General features: G+C 38.1%; 1 protein-coding gene across 1 annotated transcript in view; it reads left to right on the plus strand.

The window, feature by feature from the left end:
* Nucleotides 1–14624, plus strand: part of LOC124615614 — a 227683-nt gene that overhangs the window by 145169 nt on the left and 67890 nt on the right. Inside the window, exons 4-6 of the mRNA XM_047143618.1 lie at nucleotides 5152–5241; nucleotides 6195–6353; nucleotides 11233–11358. Of these exons, the coding sequence (XP_046999574.1) occupies nucleotides 5152–5241; nucleotides 6195–6353; nucleotides 11233–11358 (375 nt within the window). The remainder of the gene's footprint in view (nucleotides 1–5151; nucleotides 5242–6194; nucleotides 6354–11232; nucleotides 11359–14624) is intronic.

The raw sequence follows: 14624 nt of genomic DNA on the forward strand, positions 1-14624 counted from the left end.
TTGCAAATAAATAAAGATTGATTAATGTCATTATTACAATAAAATATTTAATTTCTTGAGTAATAGGAAAGTCACAGGCATGTTGCGTTTATGTCAAAATTTTAGAAATTTAAATTTTAACTAAAAAGTACAAAAATCTACCAACAGAAGCGCTAATTTGAGAGAACACTGCTCCATATTGAGGAAACGAACGAGTCTAATGCATTACCATGGAGAAAATAGATCTATTCTCCATGAGTATTGCATTTAACAGTTTTTGAATTACTGAGTAACATTCTGTTGCGCATGTGTAATTTCCATACAAATTAGAGATATAACTTATAATATGCATGGGCATGGGCCACTATTCCCTGTAAAGTTTTTCTAATTTCCTGGGATGAGGGGGAAGCGTGGCAAGGAGGTACGACAGCAAAAGCCAGCTAGCCACAGCGGAATGGCTTCTTCGCAATATCGCTAACGGCACGCAGTCCTCGCTTATTGTGGCGTAAACAGCACTAAAGTAAACACATTTGGTGAAAGAGCGTATTTATGCAAGTTTATATTAAGTTACGGTACTTTTTTATTTCAATGAATATGAAATACAGAAAAAAGTAAATCATGATGTGACAATTATTCAATGAGTGAGATACGAATTACATTGAAAACCATATAAAAATTTATTTTAATACTCAGAACGCATATAATCATTAACACGTCAGTCGCAGGCACTGCATTCTTCTGGACTCTAGATTTCAGTGTCATCATTTATCATCACACTCGGCATCACTAACACTATCGCGTCCACTGGACACTGAACTTCTGTTCATTGTAGTGCCGCACATTGCAAATCGCATTCGTTGGCAGCAGTGCGTAAAACTACGGAAAGATCCGAATTCTGCCGACGAGCTCCGAAGAAAACTGAGAGAGCTAAGGGAACTAGGAGTGTATGGACCCATTTACGCTATAAATTGTTGCCCACAATAACAAATCATGTTATAAAATTTCCTGTGTCAAAAATCTCCTACATAACTGTACGAACCTGACCGTGTTCTCGTACCTCTACAGCAGACCACAAATCTCGTATTTGTGCGAGGAACCTCGTACGTTTGGCAACCCTGCCACAGTTACACCGTGATTGTTGCTGCAGTTTAGGATCAAAGGATACCTCGGTAACAGAGACATCTATCGCTGCATTGTGCATTCCTTTCTGCAGAGTGCCCGGTTCTGCTGGAGCTAGCGCCTTTACACATGATGACAGCAGTGCGGGCAGAAAACTGAGATTGAACCGCCGTCACTGAACTATGACAATGTACGGATGGACGAAGTAAAGGACACGACTTGCGAGCTACCATACAATTCAGAACAATACTTTGTTGTGAGTAAAGGTAATAAAGGAAGCCACAGTGAAAGTTTTATTTATGTATTTGCGGCTCTGTCTCTTGAGAACCGCTCTCACAGGTTCCTAATAGGTCTACGACTCTTGAAACACCGATAAACTAGCCGGTATACGTTGCTTTGCTTACTTTAAAGTTCTTTGTCAGACATAATTAAATTAGTTATTATGTATTTATTATTTTTTACATCGATTCTGAAGATAACAACCACAAGTTCACACTAAATGACTGTTATTTATCCTCAACTCTGATTTTAACCCAAAAATCATAAGAGGGTTGGAATTCGGCGTCCCATTAACATTACAGCCATAAGAGATTGTGCACTAGCTATTCCTTCGTTATTTAGCTAGTCCTTTGTTTTTGTTATTAACAAATAACCGGGTCTTAGTGATCGAAATGGATTTTGGTGTCATTCCTTCAGAACGAAAATTCTAGTGGCTACCAACTGCGTCATATCACCTGCTGCTGTAATGTAAGTGGTGATGTACATGACAACAATCACACTGACGTGGCCAGTTATCAGTTGGTTAGTTTAATAATTGAACGTTCTTGGTTCATATTTTAACAATGAGTGGGACCTGCTGCAGAACATCTAAAAGAATTAGGAATATGGCAGATCCTACTGTCAGTTTAACAGGCATTTATTTATTTGGTAATCTTATTTATAAACATACCTTGTTCTCAGAGTTAAATAATTAGACATTTTTATGGTGTGGTTAAAAACTGTTGGGAGGGGAATGACAATTAGTACGGTATTTAATATTCTGTCGATGATGAGGTGATTGGAGTCGGAGTGCAAGCTCGTACTGGGAAAGGAAATAGGGTGTCTCCTTTTCAAAGGAACCATTTTGTCATTGGTCTAAGTGATTTAGGGAAACAACATAAAACCAAAATGTGAATCGAAGAATATGTATTTGAGACGCCTTCATTCTGAATGTGAGTGAAGCGTCTTCAAAACTGTGCCAGCTTCCTTGGTTTGTGGTGTAGCATCATGGACGAGACGCATTTTGCACACAGTATGAAAGCGTTAGATCAGCAAAGTATTACTTTATATCATTGTTGGGTCATTTTGTACCAACAATGTCAGTACTTTGGTTGCCTCTATGTCACAATTATTCTAAAATCAGGAGAGCTGTACTTTTTGCGATAAAACAGTCTGTACAAGCATTATGTTGCAGAATCGTGAAGCATTATGTTGTAGAATCGTGATGCCAACAACTTTCTAACGAAATCACCTTACCCGAGCCTTTAATTGTGTGGAACATAAAACTGTATTTGAGAGACATAGAATGTAAGTGCCAACGACATTGCTCTTACATGCATTCCTCTGGCAAGCATACTTCTGGTAATTAGCTATGCAAGAAGTTTCTCACAGTATCAGTAACACTCAGATGCAAACCATGCTGTTTATGATGTGATCTAGTGAGTGCTGACTCTTTAATTTCACCTATGTGTGACCATTTCTATCTCCTGACTATTTTTCAAGCTCTACTTTAGCATGTTGCATCTAGATTTATCCAAATGCTCAATGAGAATGCTTGTATATGGAGCATTCTTGGCAATGTGCCCAGTGTCATTCACAGTTACATGAGAGGCATTCAATAACTAATGCAACACCTTTGTCTGAAAGAAAGTTGATTTTATTCAGGATTTCAGTATAACATATTATTTCCCACTCTTTTGGCTATGAAACTCAATTTTTCAATGTCGTCATTGTTCAATCTGATAGCCATATGCCACCTTACTTGGAGGGCTGTCATGCCTGAATGGTACCTCTCTACTGGTCGATGTTGGAGCCAACAACTCCATGCATCAATAACTTTCCAATCTTCCATAATCAATAATAAGTTTGATGGTTTGAGATTGTGGCTGTAAGGTGGATGAGGAAGAACAATGTGATGGAATTTTGAGAGATCCCAGACTTGTGTTAGGCCTTGTGCTTGATTGTTATCTGTCATTCATCTTGAATCATAGTGTCTGCATGTTCCAACATTGCAGAAGTCACAGTTGTGTGTGGCCAGCTGGCTTGTGGGAGATTGGACAGGTTTCCACGACCTTGTTGCGATGATGACAGCCACCTCATTGTGTTTTTGTTCTCTGCCAGGTATCTGTAGACAACAAACACCTATGAATATCTGCAGTGCTCTGCTTTTCTGCCAAAAGTAATTCAATGACAGCTCTTCGCCTGGAACACACCTCTGTAACACATGCAATTTTGAGTGCTACATATACTGTATTTCGTGAAACTATAGATGCTGATGCAACAAATACTGTATTTATTCAATTCAAACTGGCCGAGGAAAAAAATCTGTTGCATTACTTATTGAATTCCCCTTGTATAATTCGCTTTGTACGTGATCTTCCTTTCCAAGATCTTTCATCAAAGTGCATATTTCACAGGTGACTGATGAGCCCTGCACCTGGCTTCAGATTTTTTTTAAAACTTATGATCACTTCCCAATGAGTTCTGCACTGCTTCTGACATTCTCCTTCCATGGCTACTGGGGAGCAGTAAGACCTTGCTTCTGGTAATTAGCTGTGTGTGTTGCAGCACACAGTTGTGCCTGCGAAATCAGCTCAGAGTGTAAGACCGGATACTTAGTTCCGTGTACTCAAAGTGTACATATGTTGTGCATACTATTAACATGGCAGGGAAAGAAGTCTGTGACCACTGGAAGATAGCACCACAAGTTATAGAGAAGTTGTATTGTGCATCAGTTCATCTACACATTAACTGACGTAAATCCACCTGGTGATGGAGATTTAACTTTCTCAGACATGTAACAGATATAAAAATAAATTTTGACTGGTTATGTCCATAGTTTCAACTGGTTTTCATTGTCATTTTTACTTATTTATTTTTCATTTGTAATTTTTTCAGTGATTTTACAGGCAAATCTTATTTAATTTATAGAGCTGTGCACATATCATTGAACTGTTGCTAAATTTTTGTGATTTTGACCTTCATTGCCATCTCTAGTTTGAAATGAGATAGTTAATGCTAAAATGGTTGCACATGGCTCTGCTGCCTGGCTGACCAAATTCAGAGAATTTTTTTTAAAAAGATCGTTTGTAGTTCAAAGCTGCTGTAGCAACACATTGTATTAAAACAGTGTACCAGACTGCCAAACCTAATCTTATGTGGCAAAGGTTCAGATAAAAAGAGTTTTTATGTTGTTTCTGAATAAACCTACATTGTTAGAAGAATAATGTACCTACACTGTTTTTGATGGGTTACTGATGTGGCCTCAGTCTATCCTAAATTAGGTAAGAAAGGGAAATTTAACTTCTAATGGAATTAAATGTAACTGTTTGAATCAGAAGATGATTTTATTCAAATCGCTGATGTAGGATTAAGATATTTAAGATATTTTTATAGTAAAACTATTGACCTGCCCAGGCTTTGCATGGCTAGCACTAAGTAATCTGCAGCCAGGCCACTTCTCCGGTGTAACGATAATAAAATACATACATAAATATTCCTCATGAATCAATCTATCTATTAGTGAAAGCTCTATCAAAAGCCCTGCAGTAGTTGACGAGATTATCCTTCATATACAGACAGAAAAACGTGGTGGGAGACTAATTTAGTAATATATATGGACAGAGCATGTGTACCTAAATTTATGAAGCAATAATTTTTAAGGTACATGTTTGATTTTCAGGTCTTACAATTACACTTATTTGAAGACAGGAAAAGGTTTTAAAGTATGGCGTGCACAAGGGCCATGTTTTATCTTATTTTTTTCTAATATTATTTATTGATTTTTGGTTTCAGAATCGTATACATCAGTTCCAGAATACATTGGTTAAGTTAGGAAATGAAAATGAAGCTCTGAGGAAACAACTGCGGGCACTGGAAGCAGCTGTAAGTTGTTGTGGTATTAAAAACATGACTTTCCTATCAATATTTTGATATATTAATCCCGATTAAATGGAGTGAAAAAATAGTTATAAAGACAAAAAAAATTCCTATTTGTATCACATAATACTTCAGCCATAGACTTTTTGCTATATTGCAAACATTCCTATTCAGTTTTTCAGCACTAAGGAAAATACATGAAATAAATTTTCTTATGTATGTCCTGAAATTCATTTGATTTGGTCACAGTACTTGGTAGTGATGAACTAAAAGAAAAGCAGTATGCTAAAATATACACTGAATGATGTATTCCAAAATCTGCATTGTGATCCCTCTAAATGCTACTGACCGATCAAAACAGAAAGAAACTCACCCTTGTGGTTTTTAAGATACCTTTCTGACTTTGTACATTATAGGAACAGTTTGACTCGAGATTTACACAACCTGAGTCAAGCTAATTCTCAGTCACTAGATTATTTGAAAATCAAAATACAAAACCCGACATATATTGTAGTTTCACATTCATAGCGACATATTGGCATGATCTAAGTACAAATTTATATGTTATTCACTATTCATTCAAATTAGGCTGTGAATGTCAAACTTATAGCATGTATCCCCATCTATAGAGATGCTAATTTTATTCCAGTTCACAGTTTTTGTACTTTCTTTTCTCCTAGCTTCTCTCCCTCCTTTGTACAGATATTTTAGCCTGACTCAGACATTCACTGCATTGTGTGTACCCATTTAATTTTTAGTCTTTTTTCAGTGCCCTTTGTTGACATTTTTACAAATGATAATATTCACAAATAATGAACTCAGGAGAGAAAAATAGTTTAAGAATAGCAAATTTATTTTACTGCACTTAAAACTGGATTGTTGCTGTTAACAGATATTTCATTACTTCACTTTTTTTTATTATTGACGCATCATTCACTTCTCTGCTGTTGCCATTTCAGGGAGCAGGCGAAGTGCAAACTGCTCTTCTAGAGAGGCTACGTGTACTAGAAAACGATAACTGTTCACTCAGCCGTGATGCAGAAGTACAGAGACGGCAGTATGAGCGTTGTCTTGATGATGTGGCAAATCAAGTGGTGCGAGCTCTTCTGTCTCAGAAAGTAAGGACAGTAGATGACATGCTATGTTTACAAAATATTTATCATGAAACAGAATTCATTTTATAGTATTTAAAATAAAATTAAATTTCACTAGCATATTTTATCAGAAATAATGTGATTTATTAGAAGAAAAATGTTTATGGTTCCCTTTTTCTGTAGTGTTACTTTAAGTGTCCTTGTAGTAAATTGACTGTAACCACGAGGAAATGAAGTGAGACCTACATAAATCACCACTGATACATTTTCTTGTGTGATTATCTTCCAGTGTTTTTCTGTCTTGCACTTGTCCACATTGACTCTCATAGTTGAGGCCAGTTTCATGCAGAAAGTTAGTAATGTAGTATATGAAACATATACATGGCTGAATTAATTTAGTGTTCTAATCCATAGGTGACATTTCTTTAAGTGTAATACAGGGTGATTCAAAAAGAATACCACAACTTTAAAAATGTGTATTTAATGAAAGAAACATAATATAACATTCTGTTATACATCATTACAAAGAGTATTTAAAAAGGTTTTTTTTTTTTGCACTCAAAAACAAGTTCAGAGATGTTCAATATGGCCCCCTCCAGACACTCGAGCAATATCAACCCGATACTCCAACTCGTTCCACGCTCTCTGTAGCATATCAGGCGTAACAGTTTGGATAACTGCTGTTATTTCTCGTTTCAAATCATCAATGGTGGCTGGGAGAGGTGGCCGAAACACCATATCCTTAACATCCCCCGTAAGAAAAAATCGCAGGGGGTAAGATCAGGGCTTCTTGGAGGCCAGTGATGAAGTGCTCTGTCACGGGCTGCCTGGCGGCCGATCCATCGCCTCGGGTAGTTGACGTTCAGGTAGTTACGGACAGATAAGTGCCAATGTGGTGGCGCTCCATCCTGCTGAAATATGAATTGTTGTGCTTCTTGTTCGAGCTGAGGGAACAGCCAATTCTCTAACATCTCCAGATACTGTAGTCCAGTTACAGTAGCACCTTCGAAGAAAAAGGGACCAAAAACTTTATTGGCTGAAATGGCACAGAAAACGTTCACCTTAGGCGAGTCACGTTCATACTGAGTTGTTTCCCGCGGATTCTCAGTGCCCCATATACAGACATTGTGACGGTTGACTTTTCTGTTAGTGTGGAAAGTTGCTTCATCACTGAACTCAATCTTTGAAACGAAAGATTCATCTGTTTCCATTTGAGCAAGGATAAAATCACAGAAATTGATTCTTTTAATCTTATCAGCTGCAGACAGTGCTTGAACCAATTTCAGACGATAAGGTTTCATAACTAACCTTTTTCGTAGGACTCTCCATACAGTTGATTGTGGAATTTGCAGCTCTCTGCTAGCTCTGCGAGTCGGTTTTCCTGGGCTGCGAACAAATGCTTGCTGGATGCTCATTCTCGGCCATCCAGAACTTTTCCCTTTGCACAAACACCCAGTCTCTGTAAACTGTTTATACCAACGTTTAATACACCACCTATCAGGAGGTTTAACGCCATACTTCGTTCGAAGTGCACGCTGAACAACTGTCGTCGATTCACTTCTGCCGTACTCAATAACACAAAAAGCTTTCTGTTGAGCGGTCGCCATCTTAGCATCAACTGACGCTGACGCCTAGTCAACAGCGCCTCAAGCGAACAAATGTACAACTAAATGAAACTTTATAGCTCCCTTAATTCGCTGACAGATAGTGCTTAGCTCTGCCTTTTGTCGTTGCAGAGTTTTAAATTCCTAAAGTTGTGGTATTCTTTTTGAATCACCCTGTATATTCTTTCACTCATAGCAATGGTTTTTGACTGCAAATTTGCATTATGCTTCTCAGTGCACAGTAGATATTCCTGTAAATGGATAGGTGGATCAGCTATCAGGCTTGAGGTAGGTAAGAGCATAGCATGAGCAATGTGCCCAAGCCTATGAAAAGGGAAATATGGAAGCGTCCGATTCCACCTGTCTGCTTTGACCCATGACGTCACAAATATGGCGGAAACGACCATAAACCACGAATCCAGTATGGCGCTTAAGACGTCATTACGTAAACATTATAAACACGGACATACATTGAAAAACAAACACACACACGTTCCACAAAAAGCCTAATGACACTAATGGGACAAGTGCGGGAAATTGGGGTTTTTTGGGTGGGGACAAACTAAATATAAACAAATTTAGACACATACCCCCATACAAAACCAAACAAAATGACGAAAAAACCGACAACACAAAACTCCCCAAATTCCACTAAACACAATATCATCTGGAATCGGACACTTCCCTTGACCTACATAGCTCAACAGCAGCTCCCGATCCCCCAAGTTAGAATCTACCAGTTCCCTTGCCTGTATAGCTAAACAGCAGCTCTCGATCACATAAATTGGGACCAAACACTTCCCTTGACCTATATAGTTCAACAACAACTCCCGATGCTGGAACACCAACAGCCACAACCACACATTGTAATGGAACACTTCCCTCGACCCCAACACACAACAAATACACTAAAACAAAAACAAAAAAAACTTACCACAACAACGTTCCGGCGCCACAACCTAGGTCAGCCACCACAATCGCGCGCGCGCGCGCATGCACACACACACACACACACACACACACACACACACACACACACACACACACACACCAACAAAAAATACACAACCAAAAGAAAGACCCAACCCTCCCACACCCCACCCCTCCAACCCAACCTCCCCCCTCACCCCAAAATAAAAAACCCATAAACAAAAGCCAAATGCAAAATAAAAAAAAAATCTCAATCACACACTACAACTCAGCAAAAACTTCAACAAAATAGATCCTACACAACTAAATCACAAACCAACACCCCCTCCTCCCCCCTGTGCCACAGCCACCCACCCGCCCAAACTAACCACTTTCGGCCTATACATTTTACTAATAGCCCTGAAAAAAACAATAGCCCTCAGGGACGCTCTTCTGCCAACAGTACTCATCTAAATGAGACTGAAGCTTGGAAGAGCGCCTCTTCCCCCTCCCAAGAACTGACTTAACGGCTCCCCACATCCCCTCTATAGTATTTGTACAAGCCCCCATCTCATAATTTTTAAACTCTAAGCTATGATTAACAACTAAATGATTGTACCCCCTCTCACCCAAGAAAATGTTGCATTTGAAGCTACTGTGGAACCCGGTTCTATATACTCCTCAATTAACCCCACTAATTCCACCTTAGACTTCCCCTCCACAACCCTGAAAACACGTTCGGAACACCCACCCCCCGAAACAACAGCCCCCCACACCCAGACACTAACCACAGACTTACCCCTCCCATATTTCCTTTTCCCAAACTGTGACTTGTCTAACTCCACAACAACCCCAGGCCCACCCAACTTACCCCTGTACTTAATAAACTCAGAACATACTTCACGACAAAATGAAAACCAATCAAGCACACTCCTCTCACTCACACCAGTCTCATGCGCACAAAAACTATGTGAGGATCTATAACAAAAATAATACGTCATCAAAACAATCTTGCGCATGCCCAACCTAGACTTCTCGAACCAGGAACTGCGTCATATGGAGCGCCAAATGCCATCCGTACGGCAATACCACATGTAACCGTCCATGGTCCGAGACGTCGGAACTTTGGCCAATTTCATTTCTTGCCCACAAATAGAGCACTTCACAGTCTCCGCTAACAAACTAAAGATCTGTCAAAACTTAATAAGCTCCAACGGAGTATTGCCCATCGTTGCATGCAGCCGAGTGCTGTTGATTTTATCCTTCGTATTCATACCTGACCAAAAACAGCAACCAATTAATTTACTCAAATTAACACATGACCTACAGCGAACAGCACTACAATAACTTTCACACAAAACCACTAAATAGTTAACTCACTAAAACAAATTCCGCTAGAAACACAGCCAAAACTTGAACAACGCAGTACAGTGAGCAAGACCAAACTGAACCCATTACACCACACTACACAAAACCCCTAAACACACCACCAGAGAGCATAACGGACCACAACACGATGACACCTACAAACACGCCACACTCACAGATCAAACTCCGCGCCATCATGACGTCATACACCACAACAGTTCTACCTCATGGGTCAAAGCCGACGGGTGGGATTGGACGCTTCAGTCGACCCATAAAAAGTACCGTGCTGTCTAAATGAGCCATCATGATAACAATGTGACTTCCAATTTTTTTTGTAGTTTTTGGTAATTATATTGAATAGGAAATGTGATTTTCTCATTAAAATGACACCAGCAATGATGGAAGTGAACCATTATCACACAATGTTGAAAAAGTCTGGCAAAGGCCCATCAATTGAGCCTTCTGCCCATGCAGTAACTTCAACACGTGTGCGAATGAAATCACATAAGCCAAAGCCTAGCATGTTGATGTTACTCACAAATGTGGAAGTGTTTACACCTTGCACACAGTATCCAAATAAAAGTGTTCCTGTAGCCCACTACAGAATTATATTGTAATCATAACCCAAAATGACATATTACCTGCAGAAAACACTTCAGAATAATAGTGCTCCAGTCATCATAACTATCAACTGTACAAAACTGACATTTCATCAAGTAATACAAAATAATGTGCTTGAAAATCTTTTCATCCTCCATTTTCCTCTTGGGTGGGAATGAAATGTCATCTGTTATTTAAAAATTTGTACTGGCTTTACCTGTACCTGAACCTGTTGAGTACCAACTGATATAAAATGTTGTATGATACTGTGGCAGTTCATTAAATTATTTGCTGATAACTTGTGTTTTGGACATTAGGTATTGTTAGTATACTTCATGACATCAGTTATGGACTGTTAGTAATTCTTTTGTAATTTACGTTCTTTAACTGAGACCCATGTTAACACTAGGAATCTTTTCCAGGGCTTGCGAGAAGAAATAGGCACTCTGCAACGCCGTATTAAAGATCTTGAAGCTCAGAACCGAGCACTTACAGCAGTTTTAGTGCAGCAGTTGCAGCCTCAAGCCACTCCATCTCCTGCTTCCATGGTTAGTTTCTTGTAAAATTCCTGACTTTTTAATGTGAAGTTTAGAGAAAACCATTAACTCCACATATTACTGATTTGATTTTAGTTAAAGACAATAACCTCATTGGGTAAAATAAAACGTATTGATTTAATGTTGTATGATAAACCGAAAACAGATGTATATATTAGTAAGCTGTGGAAAGCTTTACAAGAATATAAATAATTTGTAAATAAAGGTAACAACTTGCAGAACAGTGGAAGTGTTGAGTCGTCAACAGGCACACAAACAATACAGGAAATATTTATTTACCAGCCATCAAAATAGGAACATGAAAGGGGGCACGGCCGATTTCCTTCCCAATCCTTCCCTAACCCGAGCTTGTGCTCCGTCTCTAATGACCTCGTTGTCGACGGGACGTTAAACACTAACCACCACCAGGAACATGAGGTACAGGACAGATACACTATTCTTACGCAATAGAGCTGCCAACTGTTACCTCTTTGTTTTAGGTTTTAAGTCTGTTTTTATTTGTCATTCAATTTTAGATTAAAATAATTCAGTTTTATTTTACTTGGACTTAGAAATCGCAAAATTATTCTTATTAGAACATTTTTGTTATTTATTTATGGTGTTCAGAATCATTTTTAAGCCTTGGCATTTATTTATTTATCGACATTTCTTTTTGCGTGTAATCATCAATTGTTGGCTCTGATAATGTCACATTTATGAATAAAGGTTAATACATGTTGTTGTTGATTATGATGATAACGATGATGATGACGTCGATGTCTGGGCATCACTAACCAGCACAGTGTACAACAAAGGGCATTACAGAGATTTGTTTGACCTTTCCATAGTGCCCAAATTTCTCTCATTCTCTCAGAATGTACACTTCTCCTATTATCATGTTAGGTTGTTCTGGTTTTCTTAAGTTTTTCTGTCAGGTCAACAGTTCAGTCGTGAATCTTCCATGTAAAAAGTTTTTTGTGTGGCATATTTTGTTGTGTTTTTGCTGCATTTTTCAGGTCTACTTTTACTGCACCAATCCATTTTACTGTACCAATTTTAGCTTTACTGTGACTTCTAAATCTAAATCCATACTCTACAGACCGCCCCAAAGTACATGGTTGAGGGTACCCCTCTCAATTCTATTCAGATATGGAGTGTGGGAAGAATGATTTTAAATACCTGTGTGTGTGCTGTAATTAATAATTGATCTAATTTTGACCACATGTCCTCTACAGAAAGATAGGGGCTACAGTATATTCCTAGATTTATCATTTAAAGCTTGTTTTCGAAACTTTGTAAGCAAATACTTTCAGGATAGTTTCATCTATCTTTAAGTATCTGGCATTTTAGTTTCTGTAGCATCTCCATGACACTCCCTCACAGGTAAAACAAACCTGTGACCATTCCTGTTGCCCTTCTGTGTATACATCCAGTAGCCTCTGTTAGTCATATTTGGTACAGATCACACACAATTCAGTTATATTCTATGATGGGTCATGCAACTGTTATGTAACCAGTCTCCATCATAGACTGCTTTCAGGATATTCTACCAGTGCACTAAATCATGTCACCTTCTTTACCTATGACTGAGCCTATGTTATCTTTACATTTCATATCCCTACAAATTGTCACACCCAGGTATTTGTATGAGTTAACTCATTGTATTCTAAATATTTAAAGCTACTGCCAATTTTTGCATCATGTTGAAATCTTGTCAAGATCTGACTATTTGTGCAGCACTTTTCAGACATAAGTACATTATAGATAATTTTCAGAGAATTCCACAACCTGTCTACTGGTTGGTTCCATTGTTCTAATATGCCTGTAGAATTGTAGTTGCGTTTTTTCCTCATATGAAGAAGTGCTGTATACTTTTCAGTTCCTGTATTTGCTCTTAGTTTTTTAAGTTGCTTATTCAGTCTAATTTGTACGTAAAATTTTTTCCAGTTACTTATCTTGCCCTGTCAGTCTGTTTGAAATGTGTTTCAGCCTCATAAAGGCATCCTGATTTGATGACTGTGTTGTAATATCTTAGTTTTATGTATTATGGGATTAATTTTTTGCTGTAGATATCTTTTGTATATTTGAAGTCTGTTTCCATTTTGTGGCAACAAATTTCAGAACTATTCTTTTCCAGGCCAGTCACCTGAACTACTGTGACTAAATATTTGAACTGAGAAACTGTCAGTTTTTCCTGTAATTAGTTTTTAGATTTTTTGGATGCCAGATTTTTGCAAGGCACGCATTTTGTTTTTCATTTATATAAATATAAATGTTTTTACAAGTTTCGCAGTACAAAATAAGGTAATTATTTCCATGCTTATTTTCAATGGTGTATATCTGCTTCTCATAAGTGCACATCTGCTTCTAACAAACAGTTCTGTCATGCAGCACAAGTTCTTCCATCGTCTGTACCTAATTTTGTATCTTCTTTCACTACTTACAAAAATTTATATACGATAGTAGCTTGCAGATCTATTAACAAGTAGACTTTGGTTTCATAGTGCTTACAGTAGTTTGGAATTATTTCAGCCTATAGAGATATTTATTTATAAGAAATGATTTTAAATTCATTTTAGTAATTCCTAAATATGTGCCGTTGTGTATTCTGGCAGTTTGTTGTTTGACAGTGTGCCACTGATATGTTTGTATGAGCTGTGGTCTGTTATTTTTAATTATGTCATTTGCTTGAAATAATAGAGCTGTAATAATTTATTTCATAACATTTGTGTTTATCACACTTCTGAGATGGTACAAAAAGTTTTCACCACATCTTTCTTGCCTGACCTTTCACATCTCATGTATTGGACCACACCACACTGACTGACTGCTACTGCCATATGACAGTGCAAGTCAGCTTTTGCTGGTGTACTGGTTATGCTTTGTGTTATTCCTTAGACTGAGTATCTCACCAAAGTAATTTGGAACCATTCTAATAAATGGCTGCATAAAATCCTAACAATAAGAAAAAAACTGATGTTTTCCTTTAGCACTGGACACTGCATGAAATATGACCAGATGTTGATTTGAAAATGGATGATGATTTATTCAGGTTTGAGGTTTCTGAATTTCAGAAAGCTTAGGAAGCCTTACTCATACATATTAATGGACAATACTGATTCTACTTTTCTCACATGCAACTGCATGTCCATGTGATCAGAGGCTTTCCCGGCATATGCGTTGTGTCCAGGGCTCTTGGGTGTCCAGCCGGATGCGATCGTTCAAGTCCCATGATATCTCAGCGAATAACCTTTATGCCATCATCAGGTGGTTCTGAT

This window comes from Schistocerca americana, chromosome 1, assembly GCF_021461395.2.
Source record: "Schistocerca americana isolate TAMUIC-IGC-003095 chromosome 1, iqSchAmer2.1, whole genome shotgun sequence".
Classification (NCBI taxonomy): domain Eukaryota; kingdom Metazoa; phylum Arthropoda; class Insecta; order Orthoptera; family Acrididae; genus Schistocerca; species Schistocerca americana.